We start from the raw sequence: 19,248 nt of genomic DNA, 5'->3' as shown, positions 1-19,248 counted from the left end.
CACAAACGGCCGATCAATCTGTTATCGAATGGAGTTTTTAGAAGCCATTGGATTTCAACCTTCGGCTTTGGAATGCAGTCTTTACGCTACTCGCCTCCACGATGTTCTCAAAGCACGTAGTGAGATAAACATTCACAACTCAACACACTTCACAAAGTTCCCAATAGCAGGCTACAGCTTTCTGTATCCTTGCAATACTGATATCCGAACGACGGTATCCACATAATATTAAGTGGGATAAAAACTGCCTACTTCCAAAGACAAAGAACCTGAGTTAGTGGTCTCTCTACAATCGGAACACATTTTTTTTCCACAGGAGAAAATCGCTGGATCCCCATCCGCGCACCGGGCTGGAGCCCAGTCGGAGTTATTGAGACGGCGGAACGGTTCACGCAGAGCATATTACATCCATCCCGCGGTCACCCGGACGCCGGACCGGCGACACGGTCACCGGTTCCCACGGTCGACGGGCCGGGAGCCCACCTTGACGCCACGCTGCATCTTCCCCCAGAGCGATCGGGGGAACGCGGTCTTACCGGTTACCCAGCTTCCTATTACGGGCGTGGTGTAAATCACCCCGCCCCACGGCCGGGTTCCTCAACGCATAAAGCGGGTGGAGCCCAAAGCTCTTAGGGGGCCGGGTCACGGATGGGACCCCGGTCCCGACCCCCTGCTTGGCGGCGGCGGATTTCAGCGTAGTGAGGAGAGGTTTGCCTCACCCGCCCCGCCACTTCCTGCGAGATGGTGCACTCGCAGAAGTCCAGCATAGCTTTCCAGGACTCTTCGCCGCCAAGCATCGACGACACGACGCCAGGCAGCGACAAGTCCGATCCTATCTTTGCGACCAGGACACGGCGCTGCACCTCCCAAGCGGGGCAGACAGCGAGCGTATGCGCCGCCGTGTCCAGATCGTGTCCACAATGGTGAACACCTCGTCGTCGCCTCAGCTCCTATCCGGTGCAAATACTACCCGAAGCATCCGTGCCCGGTCAGCACCTACACCAGACGAAAGATGAGGCGTCCCGCGCCACGATTCATCCAGTCATCAAAGATCGGGTAAACCGCCTCGACAGTCCGTAAGTCCCACGTGGGGAATCGGAACACATGACTCAAGTTTTCGGTAGAATCAGGAAAAGGTGGTATCACTAGTAGTATAGTATACTTAAAAAATATACTAGAGCTCTACTACTAGTTGCCAGTAATTTTTGTCACTCAGTCTTGTTTCTATGTAGTCCAAACATTACTACTAAACTTACTAGAGCAAATAAACTACACTATATTCAGTTTTTTGTAACACAAAAGTGTCCCACTGTCATAATGATTAAATTTGTTGTTACATTTCAGAATGGGATGAACCCAAACTAACTCCATGTTGGTTTGTATATAAGATTGCATTTAAAAAAATGTTAAATTGTATAAAATATCTAACAAGACTAAGTATTAAAAAAAAACTTTGACATATATATTCCCTTCGTCGTGCTTCTTTATTGCAACTTAATTTTATAACAATATGTTTCTAGTTCAATATTTATACACAAATAAATACCTTCTTTACCCACATAAACAGAAAGTTCATAGTTTATGTACATATAATAGATTTTGTCACACAATTACAAGTTCTTAAATGATACATAACAATGAGTATTGTTGAACACTTTCGAAATTTTAAAGTTCATGATTTCGTGTAAAAATGTTTATTTTTTTATGATTTTTCTTTTCCTTTTAAGAAATATCCTAACGTCAGGTACGTCCTTTTGGGAAACCGTTTCACTGCCTGAAGTTTCCAAAACTGTTGCAGTATTCATGCTTTCTGAATTGTTGCTATTTACACTGTCCTCAGTTACTATTGGAGCGGGGTCTGACAAAGTTCGTGGTGATTTGTATGGAGTTGACGTAGCAAGAGCGTTCAGTAGGGTTCCTGAATTTTTTTCTGCAACCGTTCCTTGATTATTCGTTGGAAATGGTTCTATACTCTCAAGTGGTACGTCAGTTAAAACTATGGGCTGTACACCTGTCGATATGATTACAGTCTTAACTACATCCGACTCATTTTCTGTCGGATGTAGACTAATATTTTCATTGCTATCACAAGTTTCTATAGTTGGCATTGCAATCAAATTAGCAATGGCTTTTTCAGGTTCATTATTCATAATTTCAATTTTATTGAATTCCATAGTCTCGGTGGTCATTTTATTGAGCCCTTCTATACTTACTTCATTTAAATTTTCTACTGCTATTTTATTTGCTTCTTGTAACTCAATACCGTCGGTGGCGTCTTCAAAAATCGGCACGTAGTTAGTTGAATTCTGTACTTGAGTTTTGTTGGTTATTAATCCTAAATCTTCAGGTGTTATCAAACTGGTACTGTCACCAAATAAATCATGAAATTTTGTTTTAATTTGTTTAGGTTTAGCCTTGCTTTTGCATTTGGTCTTCTCGGTGTTGTGAACTTCACTATTATTATATGTTTCATTACCATCTTTCTGTTTTTTCTTTTTCGGTTTTTCTTTTTTCGTGATATTTGATAACACTTCAACCTTTTCTTTTGCAGTTACGTTTTTATCTTCTCTTTCTTCCAGTTTTTCTCCAACAAAATCTATAGTCGCATTCAAATCTGTGCCAGGTTTTTCTGCAACAAGCTTTTCGGAACTTTGTACATTTTCAATAATAGACTCTTCTTGATAATCTTTTTTGTCATGTAATGATACTTTTTGGTCTTCCATATTATCACAAGTTTCGTCACTTAATTCTAAATCACCTTCCACAATCCCAATTACAGTGGTCTGGTTAAATGATTTACTTGTATTCATAAAGCCACACGTAAACTCCAATTCATTAAAAGAATCTATTTTGCTTTTCCTATCCTCTTCTTTTTCTATCGGTCTTATTGGAAATTCATGGATCTTAATTTTTTCCTTATAATTTTTATTGCCATCTTTAATTGCGTGTAAATTTTCAATAATACCTAAAGATTTTCCTTGTTCTTGAATCGCGGAACTAGTATGCGGAGTAGAGTCCATATTTACTTCCTTAACTTTAGATACATTATAGTTGTTTGAAGCAGGTTGTGACATTGTCAAATCTTTTATCTTCATTTCTGGCGTTTTCTTCTTCTTAGTCTCAGAGCAGACAGTTTTGCCGTCCCTGCACTGATTTGTTTCTGTTTCACGATCAACATTGTCTTCATGTAGTTCATTATTCATAGATATCCTTGTCACGGGATTGTCAAAATCCGTGTATAGTTCCTTAATGAGTTGTTCATCTGAAGGACACCGAATTAGTTCTTCCGGCATGCTAACTTTCTCAACACCCCAATCAGATTGCTTTATTACTTTAAACTTAATCTTTATGTCTGTTTTTGTAGATAGAAATTCCTTTCCCTCTAACGTTTTTAACTCATAATTACTACTCGATATTCTTGGATCTTCGAGCTGCACTACAGCTGTGTTCATGATTTCTGAAAAAATTACAATTTTATTCTCACCAACTTTTACTTTTAATAAATATTTTATGTAAAGCTATATTGAAACTGAGCTATGACCCAGCTCTGGAGGACAACCTGTAGCTTGACCATTATAACTAATCACGTAAACATTTCAGAACAAAACATATAACGATAATAACTCGACTGACTCAGTGCGTCCCTGACTGTTGTGCTGAGGGTCGTGGGTTTGATTCCGTCATTGGGAAAACATTGTGTGATGAGCAGGTTTGTTTGCTCTTTGTCTGGGTATTTATTATCTATACATGTACATATTTAAACATATAGATGTATGTATGTCAGTTTCTGGTACGAATAACACAAGAAATACTAAATTGAGGCCGGATGACCATGCAAAAGTTGAGCCCAATTATTATTATTATTATTAAAAACCTACACCTTTTGTTTTGTGACATTTATTTATGTACACACAGAAAATATGACATAGTACAGAGTAATAGGAAAATTATGTACAAAGGCGCTGCTATTTCTTTAAGAAATCTCTTCCAACAGACCTGCGAGAGGATTATGAGAATAATAATTAAAAGCGATGAGTGTGTGTAGAACAAATAACACATAACTAAAATAACAAATACAACATGAGAATTATAGTAATGCACATACACATAGCAAATATTGTTGAGCTTGAATACAAAATATTATACGTAACACAGTATATACGAAGCGTATAGAACAATGATCATTCGGTAGATGAGAGATAGAATTGTTTGACCTTGTATTTAAAAACAGAAACAGACTTGCAAACTCGGATGTCAGCCGGCAGCGAATTCCATAGTCTGACCGCGTGCACAGTAAAGGAGTGAGAATAGAAATTGGTTTTGTGGGAAGGGAATAACAAGACAGAACGTTGGTTGGATCTGCAGGGAGCATCAGGAGAACGAATGAAAGAGAATCGCTCACGTAAATATAAGGGAGAAGTGGGCTTATGCAGGATATTGAATAGGAGACTTTTTTTTTTTTTTTGCCTACCTAAGCTGATAGCCCTAGCGGCTATCTCAGCGTAACCCTAACTTTAGTAGGTGAGCTCACGGGGCTCAAACCTGATGACGTTGCTAACACGAACCCTAGCAAGAGCCGTGCTTCGCAGAATCTACCACCGGATCGGAAACGCGACCCACTGAGAAGATCCGGCGAGAAACTCAGTGGGCTGTGTCTGAGAGTTAATTTACTCGTCGAGCCCTTCGTCGCAAGCGACGGGTTCGACGAGAACGGTGACCGGTGCTTGAAGTACCTAAAAGCACCGTTAGTGGATCGGGAGGATCCGAGATAACGTGTTTTGGGCGACGTCGACTGCTTTCCATTCTGTCCGCAGGATCGGGAATGTAGTTACCGGCGGCCACGATGAGAGGGTTCTCGTGTCGTGCCGCTTTATCGAAGTGGCGCATGGACGCCGACTGAAGATACTTACTGATGGACTCTAAGTCCAGGTCGTCATGGAGGTCGACGTTCCTGACGAACCACGGGGCTCCGACGGCTATCCTGCAAAAACGGGATTGAATGATTTGGAATGACTTTAAGTGAGTGCGGGCCGCGTGAGCGAACACTACACTTGCATAGGTCATGACGGGGCGTATGCAAGTTTTGTAGAGTGTCACCTTATTTCTAAGGGACATTTTACTTCCCCTACATATCATCGGGTAGAATAGGAGACAATATTCGAGTATTCCTACGAAGGCGTATAGGGAGCCATTTAAGTTTTTTGCGAAAATGAGAAATATGATCGAATTTTCTGAGATTGTATATAAAACGGATACATAGATTTTGCAACCTCTCAAGCTTATTTGAGAGCTCCTCAGTGGCATCCAAGTAGCAGGCATCGGCGTAATCAATTATGGGTAGAATGAGACCAACTTTCTTTCTTGTGGCTTTCTCAAAAATAAATGACAGACTTTTGTATCTTTACTTTGTAATAATGATTGCTGCCATTTTTGGAAATAAAGTGCTTACTTAATATTTTTCATAAAAGCCAGCATAACCAGGCTATTGGTTATTACAAACAGATTTCAATATAAAACTTCCAGTGATGTTCTAGGTGTTTAATAGAAGTGTATTACTTGAAATTAAGTACATTTCACAATACTAGCCTCATTGGAAATTTACATTACATTTTTAAGAACTTTTCAAAATATAATAACTAACGGCAGGTAGCATCACTGAGTTAGTAAAACAACAAAACTAGAAATTGCTGGTGGTAGGACTTAAACTACTTCGAAGTAGGCGGAGGGACTTCGGTTCCCTCTGTATTTTGTACCGTATGTTCCGTGGGGAGTGCTCTGAGGAATTGTTCGAGATGATACCGGCATCTCGTTTTTACCATCGCATCGCCCGCCACCGGAGTAGAGTTCATCCATACTACCTAGAGCCACTGCGGTCATCCACAGTGCGTTTCCAGAGGTCTTTTTTGCCACGTACGATCCGGCTATGGGATGAGCTCCCCTCCACGGTGTTTCCCGAGCGCTATGACATGTCCTTCTTCAAACGAGGCTTATGGAGAGTATTAAGCGGTAGGCAGCGGCTTGGCTCTGCCCCTGGTATTACTGAAGTCCATGGGCGACGGTAACCACACACCACCAGGTGGGCCGTATGCTCGTCTGCCTATAAGGGCACTAAAAAAAAAAAGGACGTAATGTTCCGCACGGGTTGGTACCACTAAGCTGCCTATTTCTGCCGTAAAGCAGTAATGCGTTTCGATTTGAAGGGTGGGACAGCCGTTGTACTGGAAAAACTGAGACCTTAGAACTCATGTCTCGAGGTGGGTGGCGGCATTTACGTCGTAGGTTTCTATGGGCTCCGGAAACAAATTAACACCAGGTGGGCCATGAGCCCATTATTGTCTACCAAATTAGAGGGATGGCATTAAAAAAAAGAAAAAGAAAAAATTAGATGGGAATACTCTCAAAGCAAAGTAGGTAAAACACTTATATTATTATAATTGTATAGTCATCCAACATAAAAACGATACAAGGCAAGAATGATAGGCTATTTTAGCAGCTTAACAACATACTAAATTATTATTAAAATAACCAAAGATTGGAAAACTGGCATGCAAAATGACCCAAAACTTATGTCATGCATTAAGTATACTAGGATGACATAAATGCCATACTAAGCATACTGACCAGAAACATTACCTTTTATGGGCTCTGTATAATCAATATTATAATCAAAATCAGGAGACTGACAGGATGTGTACTGGGACTGTAGCTCTTCAAATGTTTCCGCTATATCTTGGTGTTCTTTATATTCCTTTTCGTATCTACGTTTTTCTTCCTCTTCTTGACGTTTATAGCTTTGATATGCCTCATTTCTCTGCTTTTTGCTGTAAGGCTCATCATAGTCATTTGTTGGTATTTTATGTTTGACTGCTTGTTTGTCCCATTTATATCGGTCATAATCGTGAGGATAAATTTTATTGCTTTTCCTATAGTCTTTTTGGTATTCGACTGGTGTATTTTCTAATTTCCTGTCTCTGTGATCTATCCTATTATAATGATCATCTCGATATTCCCGAGGGTACCTATTCCGTGTTTCTGGACTGTAAAACCTTCGTCGTCTTGAAGAATCATATTTATCTTTTCCCTTGTAACTTCCATTATCATAATGTTTACTACTTCTACTTCTATAAGTGTCTCGTGAAGGTTCATAATACATCTCATTTTTATAAATTTGTTCTGATGTTCTATTATATCTATCATTGTAATTTATATCTTGGGCGTTTTTGTTGGCAGTGACTGTTTCTGGTGCTTTTCTTCTATACTGTTCTGACATATGACCGTCAAGATCTTCCTCAAACCTTAAATTTTTGAGGATTATAATTTTAGATTAAAAAAAATCAAGAAGACGTTAATTTTTTGCAGAAATTTTGGTGAATTCAGGATACTTGCTTTAAGTTGTTAACTTGTTGTGTAAAGAAGATATTGGGTCAAAAATGTTTAATCATCTCTGTATTATTTTTTTACTAGCTTCACCCAATTATTTCTACAGATATGTTTGTTTACTTTCATAAAAACAATATTAGAAAATATTATAAACTTTTGACTGACTTGTAAACAAAATGTTTGTCAGTACTCTTTTAATTACCTTTCAGTTGGCATAGATTTCCGCCTGTTTCGAATATGCAGTGGTTTTTGGCTAGATTTCCCACTCTCAACAGCATGTGTAACATTCTCTTTAGATTCACTAACATCTCTGCTTACGTTTCCATCTGTAGAACCTGTGCTGCTTATTTTAGTTTTAAGTGTGGGTGAAAGATCTTTTTTATAATTTACTTCTTTCATTTCTTCTGTAGATTTAGGAGCTTTCGGTCTGGAACTGTAAGTCAGATTCATTTATTCAAAGAAGTAGGAATAATGTTCATAACTGTAAACTATCATTTAGATTACTTAGTTACCAACACCCAGATTTGACCCTGAATAATATCATAGAAAACTCCATTGGTAGTATAAAAACCAAATCCATTCCAGAGTTTAATGGAATGTATAAGTAATTCCGCATTGTACACATAGGGAAACCAGAAACACTGCCTGCCTATTAATTCAATAAAATGATTTCAAATAGTTACAACTATTTTTCTTTAATCTACAATACACTATTTCTCATATGAGTCATAACAGATTTAAAGCTCAACTATTAACATGCAACTATGTTTTCAGTGTTTCTGAAGATAATTTGAAAAGTAATGCAAACTGTATTCAAGACTTGAATCCAATCGGGTTCAAGTGTTGAATACTTCTTCTTATTCTTTTGTTTGATGGAATTGAATGTGATAGCGAAACTGATGGATGTAGGGCATATTGTGAGCCCCTATGGATATGTACTACCCATAAGTATATTTCTTTTACAGGTACAGATATTACACATTTATTAAACAAACAAAGCAAGCAAACCCGTTTATCAAATAAATGTTTGTTTGAAATAATTAATTCCTCTAGCCTCAGCCCAGTAGGAAAGGCTGCTAACTGATATATAAATTCAGTCATCCTATAGTCGATAATTTTGAAATGTAAATATGTGATGATAAAGCAAGCGTTTACTTGCCAATTTAGATAAATAAATAACTCACGTTTTTTGTGGATAAGTATTTGGTTTTTCATGTTTTCCTGAATACTGACAACGGAAAGCTAGATTTTTAATGTTTAACACCCGTTTGTTTCCATTTTTCAATGAATTTATGACTAACAAGTCTTTTCTGTAAAATAAATGTATTTTCAAATAAATTATTTATACCAATCAATTTGTTAGTCACATACAAACATTGTTTAATATTTTCAGCATGACATCATATTCATATCCTTAACCTAACTGTTGACAATTGTGGATAGTTCATTGATGAAACATAAAAATGAGCTGGGCCTACAATTTCTTCATCATCTCCTGCTATCTACAAATTGACTTTAACTATTAAATACAATTATGAGATGGTCTCCAGTCACTGAACTACAACATATACTACACTCACAGGATACACAGCCACTGAGAGCCAATATGAAGCAATAGAACAAAATGTTACATTTTGGCTGTGCCCCTTGAATGGCTCATTTTTTTTTTTTTTATTGCTTAGATGGTTGGACGAGCTCACAGCCCACCTGGTGTTAAGTGGTTACTGGAGCCCATAGACATCCACAACGTAAATGCGCCACCCACCTTGAGATACAAGTTCTAAGGTCTCAAGTATAGTTACAACGGCTGCCCCACCCTTCAAACCGAAACGCATTACTGCTTCACAGCAGAAATAGGCAGGGTGGTGGTACCCACCCACGCAGACTCACAAGAGGTCCTACCACCAGTAATTACCCAAATTATAATTTTGCGGGTTTCATTTTTATTACACGATGTTATTCCTTCACCGTGGAAGTCAATCGTGAACATCCACATATCCACAAGCAGCCGTGACAACTCACCATCAGGTGTGCTAGGTAAAATATCAATAAAAAATACATTATTCACTCATTTTTTTATCATTAGCCAGAATTAAAAGAAAATTGTAAATTTTTTATTTTAAATTTGGCAAATAGTAGCATTTGGCATTAATTTTTTTAACAATAGAATATCCCATCCCCCAGCACACACTCAATATTGTGAAAGTTTATACAACTAATATGTACCAAATTCATATTTTTAACATTAACAATCTAGTTTTGTTTATAAAAAATTTATAAGGCTGTTGCATGTTATGTGTAATTTTTGGTAATATACATGTGTCCACCTCGTGATCACAATGAAAACATTGTTGAAAACATCCTAAATACATTGGGGTTTTTTCAAGTCAAACTAGACACTGCAGTCTTGTGTTGTGTTAAGGTAGAAATAGACATTTTACTTTTTCTCAAGTCCTCTTTTTCTTGAACACACTTTTGGTAACATTATTAAGAATATGTACAATAAACTCACTCAATGTTGAGGTCTTTAATAATTTTGGTTTTTCTCTCTATCTCAGCTTGTGCAGTCTTCAGTAAAGATGAATAGTTACACTCTAACTTCTTGTACTCAGATGACAGTTTGTCGAAATCCTGCAAAATATCCTAAAGATTCAATTCATATCCATTCTAAGATACTATTTGAGTATTTAATATTCATGGTATTTACAACAGACTTCATTAAGGTGTATTATTGTTGTAGTATAACTAGGTAGGCACAATTAATATTTATTGTTATTATCTTAAAACTATAACATTACTTAATTTACTTTATATTTATAAATATAAACATAGATTTACTTCTCTGGTTACATTTCTTTATTTATTTTATTTATTTATTTTATTATTATTACATATATATACTTTGTTTTAACATTTAATTTTATATTTAATAATTATGTGGTATTCTTCGTTAATAACTATTAACTCTAAGATCCGTTCAGCTATACGTAATAAATGTTTCAAAACTTACTTTTTGAAGTTTATCCATAGCGGTCGAGTACTCATCTAATTTGCCTTTCAACTCTCTGTTTTCACTTTGCAGCTAAAAATAAAGGAAAGGTGTACAATGAATATCGTTTATTTCTTATTATACATAAAATAACTTTCGTTTATTTATTTTCTTTCGATAAATGTGCACCACGAAATGTTTTGGCGCTAAATCGCATACCTCTTCAAGAGCGTTAACTTCATTGTAATTTTCCAAATCACCGTAAATGTCTTCCATTTTGGAAATATTGAATAATAAAGCATAAATATATAATCAAATTCACTCAGTTAAATAAACTCTAGACCTATTAATTACAATTATTTTGGTTTCCTTTATTTTTATTACCCACTTTAACTTCATAACATGGCCATAGACTTTTGATTTTTCTCATCGATCGAACAAGCAAAAGAAACAACCCAAACAACACGCTTTTCTAAATAATCGAATTTTTCTGTTATAGAAAATTGATATGTAGAGATATGAATTGTAATGGAATTAAATTAAGTAAGATGGAACAACAATTTCAAAATATGGGTGTTAAAACAGTTAAGACTAGATTTGAAGATTGTGTCATTAAAAACATGTTCAGCATTTAAGTAAGTATGCGTTGTTCATATAAATGGATATGTACATGTTGCTTAACTAACGCCGATTGAAAATCCTAACAAATGTCGCTCAATTTATCTAATGTCGTGCTCATTAATTCTAGTGAATACGAAATGTATTACGATTAGCAGAAATTTATTGTTTGTTTTTTCAATCGTAGTAATATCGAATTTAAGCTGTGATCACTGCCTGGTGCTCAGTTTGGTATGACCGTGGTCGTAACAAATTGTAGACAGTTTCGTTTTTTTCGCAAAAGCTGCTCGAGGATAAATTGGTTTGTTCTCTTGGCGGTCCGCGGTATGCAGAGAATTCTTCGCCAACACCACATCTCGAAAGCACAAGTCCCTTGTGAATAATGTGTTGAAAATCCAGAAACTATTAACCAGGGTACTGGTGGTAGGACCTCTTGTGAGTCCGCACGGGTAGGTACCACCGCCCTGCCTATTTCTGCCGTGAAGCAGTAATGCGTTTCGGTTTGAAGGGTGGGGCACCCGTTGTAACTATACTGAGACCTTAGAACTTATATCTCACGATGGGTGGCGCATTTACGTTGTAGATGTCTATGGGCTCCAGTAACCACTTAACACCAGGTGGGCTGTGAGCTCGTCCACCCATCTAAAAAAAAAGGGTAGCGTACTTTATATTCAGAATCACCAAAAGGTATTGTTTGAAGAACATACAGGCTTACGCTCCGACCTCGGCACATTCTGACAATGAGGTGTGATACAAATAAACATTCTTTTCATACAAATAAACTTTGTATGAGAAGATTTCCCGAGCCATGCATAGTCCTACAGCTCACTTCACCTTTGTCATGAGGGATTTCAACGCGAGACTGGGTAAGCAGCGCGTGGGGGAGCTGCGAGTGGTACCATTCGGATTAGGGCATTGAAACCACTCGGGAAACCAACTTTCCGGTTTCATGGAGAAGGAGGTATAATAAAACAATGTTTTCAAGACATAGCATAAAATATAATAATGATAGGTGGTAAAAACTTCGATCAACAATAGTAACTAGATAAAGGGATACGTACAAAATTAAAGCAAAAACTGTCCGCGTGAATATATACTTATATAGCTACATTCGTTTACTAACAAACGGAGAAAAAAGTTTTGAAACACTTTTACTTTCAAACTAATAACAACTATGGCACCTAGTAATAAAGTCACAAATCTCCAAAACATTATCTAATACTTACGATCATTCGTCACATAAAACGAGCAAAGCAATAAATTACTCCTGTCACTTACCAATAAAAAGACACATTTTAAACAACTTTTAATGTTAAATCAATCTTAAAGTGCAACAAATAAAGTAACTTTTCCCTTAATTGCTCTGAGAACTAACATCGTTTTGCTTTATTTATTTTTGCTTCTTGAAATGCCGATTTCTATTTACTACAGGAGGTAAGGGAGTCGCGCTTAACACTAAAATAATTTATTAATGAATTAAAGTAAAAGTTTAGTTGTTTACTTTTTATGTTTTGGAAATGTATGTTTGTTAGTATCTATACATTACTTATTATTTTATTAGCGTTACGTTTTTGTGTAATATATATTTTTAAGTTTTCGCGACCAGTGCACATAATAAAACAACGTTTAAACGGTTTCAAGCGTGGTATTTTTATTACAATGTTTCGGCCACATTTCAGTAGCCGTGAGCACGGAAGGCAAAGATGTCCAGTGTCAATAAGCGGAGTTCTTAGCTGGCTTATAAAAGTCATCTCTTGTTTCTCTGGCGACAATCGAGATCCATTCTGCACACGTGATTGCTAGGAAAGCTAAAATAAAAATGGAAAGCTAAGTATCTAATGAGAGTCCAACAAACAGACACAAAAGCAGCATTAACCAATTTTAACCAACTAATTTTGAAGTGCTGCTAACAAATTTTAAAAAATTATTACAACACAAATCTACTCCATGCATTTACTGTTCTGTTAAGCAAAAGTTTGTCCATGTGTTGGCCGAGCCTTGGCCAACATTTGTAGCGGTGGTTAAAAATCGGTAATTTTGTTCAAAATTTAATATTATTTATAAGTTTAAAGCTTACAATATAGTTTATACTTCATGTACTTACCGAAAGTAAGATACTCCGGCCGTTAAATTGCTTTTTCGGGCCTTATTTTTGCAACTTTTGAATACACACTGCGGTATTGTGAGACGGGTTGACATTGGCTGTGTTTGAAGTGAACTAAACAAAATAAGAGCTCACATTTCAAGTGCGCTGTTATTTGACGAGACGGATTTTATGCACCGACCCGAAATCTAGTTACTATTGTTGTTCGAAGGGTAAAAATGACAATGTGTTCGAAGTATATTTCAAATAATGGAATATGGAAAAGAAGATTACAACATTCCTCCCCATCTACATCTCGTTGATCAGACGGCGGGGTGCTTGTTTATGTCGATTACTTCGACGCTGAGCAAATGACACAGGAGTGGAGACCGGAGCAGGTGAGGAGTTTATCTTCGAATGCTGTGAAGGTGAATTTGGAGAAATTTGTACATTTGTAGGCGACTGCGATGTAGGTAATGGTACTGCTGCCGAATTCTTGTTTTTAGTTAGCCTTTCGCTAATTGTTGTTTCCATTCCAATGTCTGGAGAAGCAGTCGCCGGCAGCATAGAAGAATGCGCCCTTTCATTCCTCGGGATTTCTGAGGTGGAGGACTCGCGTGGCCTGATGTGATCAGCGTGTCTTCGTTTTTCTAGTCATCCTGGTGTTGAAACAATATATGAATATTTATGTTTTCGGGATGTAATTACCGCTGGTTCCCATGTTTTATCATTGCGTGTTTTAATATATACTTGGTCACTTGGTCGGTAACGGTCATGTGGTACGAATATTTTCTTTTACTTGTAAATACTGCATTAATCTTCTTTTGTCTGGCCGAATGTTGGAAAGTATGCAATTCAATTGTCGTCCAAACATCATCTCAGCTGGAGATTTACCAGTGGACGAGTGCGGAGTGTTTCTATATGTGAACAAAAATTCTAATAGTCGGCGCTCGAGATTTGTGTTGTCTACCGATGCCATTCTATTTTTGAATGTTCTGACTAAACGTTCTGCCAGCCCATTTGTCCGAGGATGATATGGAGATGATGTGACATGTAAAATAGACTGTTTTGTGCAATATTCTTTAAATTCATAAGATGTAAATTGAGGTCCATTATCGGATATAATCATTTTTGGTAAGCCAAATGTACAAAATATGTTATCTAATGTAAGACAAAGTGATCTGGTGTTGATGGGTTTCATCGGTCGTATTTCCACCCATTTGGAGAGAGCGTCGCACAATACCAACCAATACGATCCTTCGAACGGTCCAGCAAAGTCGATATGGATTCTCTCCCATATTTCTTCTGGTATGGCCAGGAAAATACAGGAAGTTCAGGATTACAAGGGCGGTTCTGTTGGCATCTGGTACATTTCTTGACAAATAATTCTATGTCTTCGTCAAGATTAGGCCACCAAACATAGTAACGTGAAAGTGCTTTCATAGCAGAAATGCCAGGATGTCCTCGATGAAGGTATGTAAGAATGGCTTTTCGGAGTGCTGTAGGTATAACGATGCGTCCTTGCCTCATAAGTATCTTATTCTCAACAGATAATTCAGTCCGGTTTCTGTAGAATGGTTTCATTTCTGGATTGTATTCTGATTCTCTCCAGCCGGTTTTTAAATTTTGACAAACTTTTGTGAGTATATGATCCTTTGCAGTTGTTTTCATAAGTAACTGTTCTGATAGGTTAAGGTCAGTCATTCGAGTGCTCAAAAGACGTAGTTCTATTTTATGTACAAGCCCTTCTGTCTCGGAGGGTTCCGTTTCAGGGTTTGGTAATCTGGAAAGGCAATCAGCTAATGTGTTATTTTCACCTTTCCTGTAGTAAATGTCATATTGATAACTTCCCACTACTAGAGCCCATCTTACCAATCGGTTATTGGCTAGTTTAGGAAGGTTGCGGCGTGCACCCATAATATGTATAAGAGGCTTATGGTCCGTAACTAGATTAAATAGCATTCCTCTCAAGTACTGACTAAATTTTTTTATACCAAATACTATTGCTAAAGCTTCACGATCAATAACGGAATATTTCATTTCCGCTGGTCGTAGTTTCCTTGAAGCAAAAGCAATTGGTTGTTCTATGTTCGAGTCCTTGTGGAATAATACTGCACCCAATCCCTTTTCGGAAGCGTCACATGCTAAATAAAGGGGACGTTTCTCGTCAAATGCAATTAATGGTTGTGAAGACGTTATACATTTCTTTGTATCTTCAAATATTCTGTTTTCATGATCAGTCCAACGCCATCTATTTTTTTTACTAGTTAGATCATGAAGATCCGAACAAATCCCGTGAAGATATGGTACAAACCGTTCGTAAAAGTTAACTAGTCCTAAAAATGATCGTAGTTCTTTTGCATTACTAGGTGCTCGGGCCTTAGTTATGGCATCAATTTTGGATTTGGTTGGGTGGATGCCATGTTTATCTATTATGTGACCTAGGTGTTCAATCTGATTCTTTAAGAAATTACATTTCTTTAAATTAACTTTTAGGCCAGCGTTTTGTAAACGATCGAATACAATAGATAAAGTTTGTAAATGTTCTGAAAGATCTTTCCCTGCTATATGTCGTCAAAATATACAGCTACATTGGTGATATCGCCTAGCAGTTGATCTAGAAAATGTTGGAAAATTGAAGGAGCAGGCGATATTCCAAAAGGCATTCTATTGTATTGGAAATACCCTTTATGTGTTGACAACGTCAAGTACTTTTTTGAATCCGGTGCTATTTCAAATTGTAAGTATGCGTCTTTAAGGTCTATTTTGGAAAATAATTTACCCATTGCGAGATTTTGGCGTAGTTGATCGAAAATTGGAACTGGGTGTAGATGTTTAATAAGTACAGGATTAAGTGTAGTTCTGTAGTCTCCACATATCCTAACTTCCCCTGTAGATTTCAGAATGTTAACTGTGGGTGTAGCCCATTCAATAGGTGTAATATTGGGATCTACTTTTTCCACTATCCCTTCTGAGATCAGACGATCTATCTATCTAGAAAGGGTTCTATATTCTTTTTCATGCTGAATTTTATAGGCCGTGCAGAAAGGTGGATCGGTTCAGCTTCTGGTTTGACATGTATGTTTACGTAATAATTGTTAACTTTTCCTAGTTTTCCATCAAAGAGTTGTGAATGTTTATCCAGTATTTGTTTAAGAGTAATCGGTGTTGATGTTTTGATGGAGTATACTGGTTTTGGAAATTCCATTTCAAAAACTTCACTCCAATGTAAACCAAATAACATTGGTTTGGCATTTTTCATTACGACCACAGGTAGAAGTTTTTGCAGTCCGTCGACTTCGACTGTCACTTTTGTAATTCCCTTTGTTTTTAAGTTTGTATTACCGTAGGCCTTAAGTTTCGGGGCGGGTTGTAAAGATGGTGATCCTAATTTTTTCCACAATGTCGTGTTTATTATTGAATACGCAGAGCCGGGGTCCCAATCCATAGTGCAAGGTATGTCATTGATCCGTACATCGATTTGTTTGCATTCTCTCTTACGTGTACCCAAGACGCTACAGATAACTTCATCATCGATTTCTTCCTCGATAATACTGATAGATGATGATGATGTTGAAGACTTATGAGGTCTTGTTATTTTTTAAATTGATTTTCGGCTCCCTTCTGAATAGCTGATGTATGCCCGTCCAGACTTAATGCAACAACTCTCAAAGTGTGCTTTCGTGTTACATTCTTTACAAATATGGTCCTTGGCTGAACACTGTGATAGGCTGTGCCGTTCTTTCTTTCCACAGCGTAAACAATGCATTGGATTTAATTTTCGTGTTGTATTTTGATGTAATGGTACGGTTTTGGTTTTGCTCCTATTTATTTTTTTAATACTTTTCGTGGTGTGTCTTGTTCTGCCTGTTCTCTTGATTGAGAGATTGTAAAAATTTGTTGGAAGGTTACTTCTCTTGGTATTTCGTCTACCATTTGAACTAAATCAGGCCATTTTTGTTTCAAATCGGTTTCTAAATCTGGATGATTCAATCCAGTGGCAAAGCGGTCACGTAATTGTCGTTCCAGGAAGTCATTAGTGTAGCCACAATCCCGACTAAGACCTTTTAATCTGTTTGCATAGTGTTCCATCGTTTTATTTTGTTCTCTAGTGCAATTCCAAAATTCTGTTAAGGCTCTATACCTCGTCGTTTTTATGCGATAGAGATCTAATAATTTGTTACTTTCGCTGTATGTAGCTATATCGAAATCAGGCGTTAAAGCTACTTTTAATTCGTGGAATATCTCTGGTGTTAGTAAATTCAGAAGCAAATCTTTCTGTAAGTCGCTGTTATCGATATCAAGAATTTTGCATTTGTTTTCGAAAAGATCAATGTAATCGTCAATTCTGAATGTATCTGGATTGTATTTATCCTTATTGAAATGTTTGATTATACTTATCTTGTTATCCGTATCATATTTTGTAAAAGAATCGTTCGTCGCGCTCTTGGCTGTTGTATTGCAAACTGCTGGTACCAACAATTTCAAGATTTGTAAAATCTGGTCTTGCTGATTTTGTTGTGCATGTAAAAATAATGCGAATTGTTCATTGTTCATCTTAATTTCTTTTAACTCGTCGCCAATATAATAAAACAATGTTTTCAAGACATAGCATAAAATATAATAATGATAGGTGGTAAAAATGACAATGTGTTCGAAGTATATTTCAAATAATGGAATATGGAAAAGAAGGTTACAACAGGAGGAATTATTTATGATTAATTGTTTCTTCAGAAAACGGGATTACAGGAAGTGAACTTGCATGATCCCCAATGATGCTATCAAACATGAGATAGATTTCATTAATTCGACAAAGAGGCAAATATTCATTGATGACTCTATGATTAATAGGATTAAAACCGGAAGTGACCATCGGATGGTAAGGGGCACATTGGACCTCAATATTAAGCTTGAGAGATTCCAACTGATGAGGTCTACGCTCCGTCCAGCACCAGCTCAGATCCAAAGTTCTGGACACTTTCAGCTCGAACTTCAAAACCGCTTCGATTTCCTCCGTCAACGATTAAATTGACAGGTTTGTGAATGCTGTCCATACGATCGGTTCCGAGTTTTTTGGAACCCGTCCTTCTGCAGCGGGGCGTGAGGCAGGGAGTTGTTATTTCTCCAAAACTATTTACCGCTGCGTTGGAGGATGTTTTCAAAGTTCTGAACTGGAAAGATCTTGGCATCAACATCAACGGCAAGTACCTAACTCACTTTCGGTTCGCCAACGATATTGTGATTATGGCTCCTATCCGAGTGGGCCTGAATATAACATGGAAAAAATAAAAATTCTGTTGAATGCTCGTGTAGCACCCACTCCAGTAAAGATCGGAAGCTCTACGCTCGTAGTTATTGTTATCCAGCTAAGTAAATCCAATTTCGAAAAAGAAGTCAATCGTCAAATCCAGCTCGGGTGGGATCTTAATACATATATGGATGTGAAGCATGGACTCTTACATAGAAAGAAGAAACAAAACTTTTCGTGACGGAGCGAAAGGAACTGCGAAAAATACTAGGACCAGTTCAGAAAGATGACGGTTCTTGGCACGTCTGGAAAAACAAGGATGTGGAGAGGCTTTTTGGTGAGTCAAATGTTCCGAGGGAGATGAAGGCACGGAGGGTCGGATGGCTCGGGCATGTAGTCCATATCGAGCAGGATCGGGCTGTAAAACGGGTGTACGCGGATGTACTGGAGGGACGCCACTCCGTCGGGAGCCCAAGTACCGCTAGTCTGGCGCTGTGGAAGGATATTTACGTGAGCTCCAAGTGTTGGACTAGCAAGTTGCTGCGCAGCGCCGGGATGAATGGCAAAGCTTAGTGTCGGAGGCCAAAACCCACTTCGGGGTCGTAGCGCCAGTGCAGTAATAGTAATAGTATTAGTAGTAGTAGTAGTTCCAGATAATAATTTTCCACTGTAGCGATATTTGGAACTGGTGTTGCAGGGTTAGCATACTTTCACAATATGCTCTCCAACTTTTTTAATTCCCCAAGATCGAGTCTTTTTGTGTGTAAACGGCAATGTAATATATTTGGTTACGTGCTCTGTCACCTGGCATTATCCATGTGTACAGTCTTCTTGGGTAGTTTTTGATGCTCATGATTGTGAGGGAGATTTCAGCGAAGAACTGTAGCCATCCCTCGCCTCGGTCATTCCTGATACCAAGTCAGTAATACT

The 19,248-nt window shown here is 37.7% G+C and overlaps 2 protein-coding genes, 1 long non-coding RNA gene and 1 pseudogene across 5 annotated transcripts in view; 1 reads left to right on the top strand and 3 right to left on the bottom strand.

Annotated features, from left to right (window-relative positions):
- Nucleotides 1-19,248, top strand: part of aux (cyclin-G-associated kinase) — a 348,262-nt gene that overhangs the window by 141,621 nt on the left and 187,393 nt on the right. The window lies entirely within an intron of this gene.
- On the bottom strand, nt 1,460-10,798 carry LOC114245930 (uncharacterized). Of its 2 annotated transcripts, none has more exons than XM_028178248.2 (7): nt 10,589-10,798; nt 10,391-10,462; nt 9,893-10,023; nt 8,565-8,690; nt 7,583-7,813; nt 6,634-7,295; nt 1,460-3,457 (listed from the first exon to the last, which is right to left on the bottom strand). In XM_028178248.2, the coding sequence occupies exons 1-7, from the start codon at nt 10,643-10,645 to the stop codon at nt 1,695-1,697; spliced, it is 3,042 nt and encodes a 1,013-aa protein (XP_028034049.2). In that variant the 5' UTR covers nt 10,646-10,798; the 3' UTR covers nt 1,460-1,694. The 2 variants fall into 2 exon arrangements, with proteins under 2 accessions (XP_028034049.2, XP_028034050.2); XM_028178249.2 differs by having other exon boundaries at nt 9,893-10,011.
- Nucleotides 12,613-13,311, bottom strand: LOC149500377 (uncharacterized). The gene is made up of 2 exons (XR_016325044.1): nt 13,092-13,311; nt 12,613-12,795 (listed from the first exon to the last, which is right to left on the bottom strand). It is a non-coding gene; the product is annotated as an uncharacterized LOC149500377 (long non-coding RNA).
- LOC149500376 (uncharacterized) lies at nt 15,635-18,187 on the bottom strand (annotated as a pseudogene). The gene has a single exon (XR_016325082.1). The product of XR_016325082.1 is annotated as an uncharacterized LOC149500376 (transcript).

Source organism: Bombyx mandarina, chromosome 22 (genome assembly GCF_030267445.1).
Source record: "Bombyx mandarina strain Sakado chromosome 22, ASM3026744v2".
Lineage (NCBI taxonomy): Eukaryota > Metazoa > Arthropoda > Insecta > Lepidoptera > Bombycidae > Bombyx > Bombyx mandarina.
This window is presented reverse-complemented; position numbering and strand designations above follow the sequence as displayed.

Coding starts and splice junctions, on each gene's coding strand:
- LOC114245930 (XM_028178248.2), bottom strand. CDS start 10,645: ATGGAAGACATTTACGGTGATTTGGAAAATTACAATGAAGTTAACGCT. Junction 10,024..10,390: donor CTATGGATAAACTTCAAAAA/GTAAGTTTTGAA, acceptor TTGAATCTTTAG/GATATTTTGCAGGATTTCGA. Junction 8,691..9,892: donor ATTAAAGACCTCAACATTGA/GTGAGTTTATTG, acceptor TTTATTTTACAG/AAAAGACTTGTTAGTCATAA.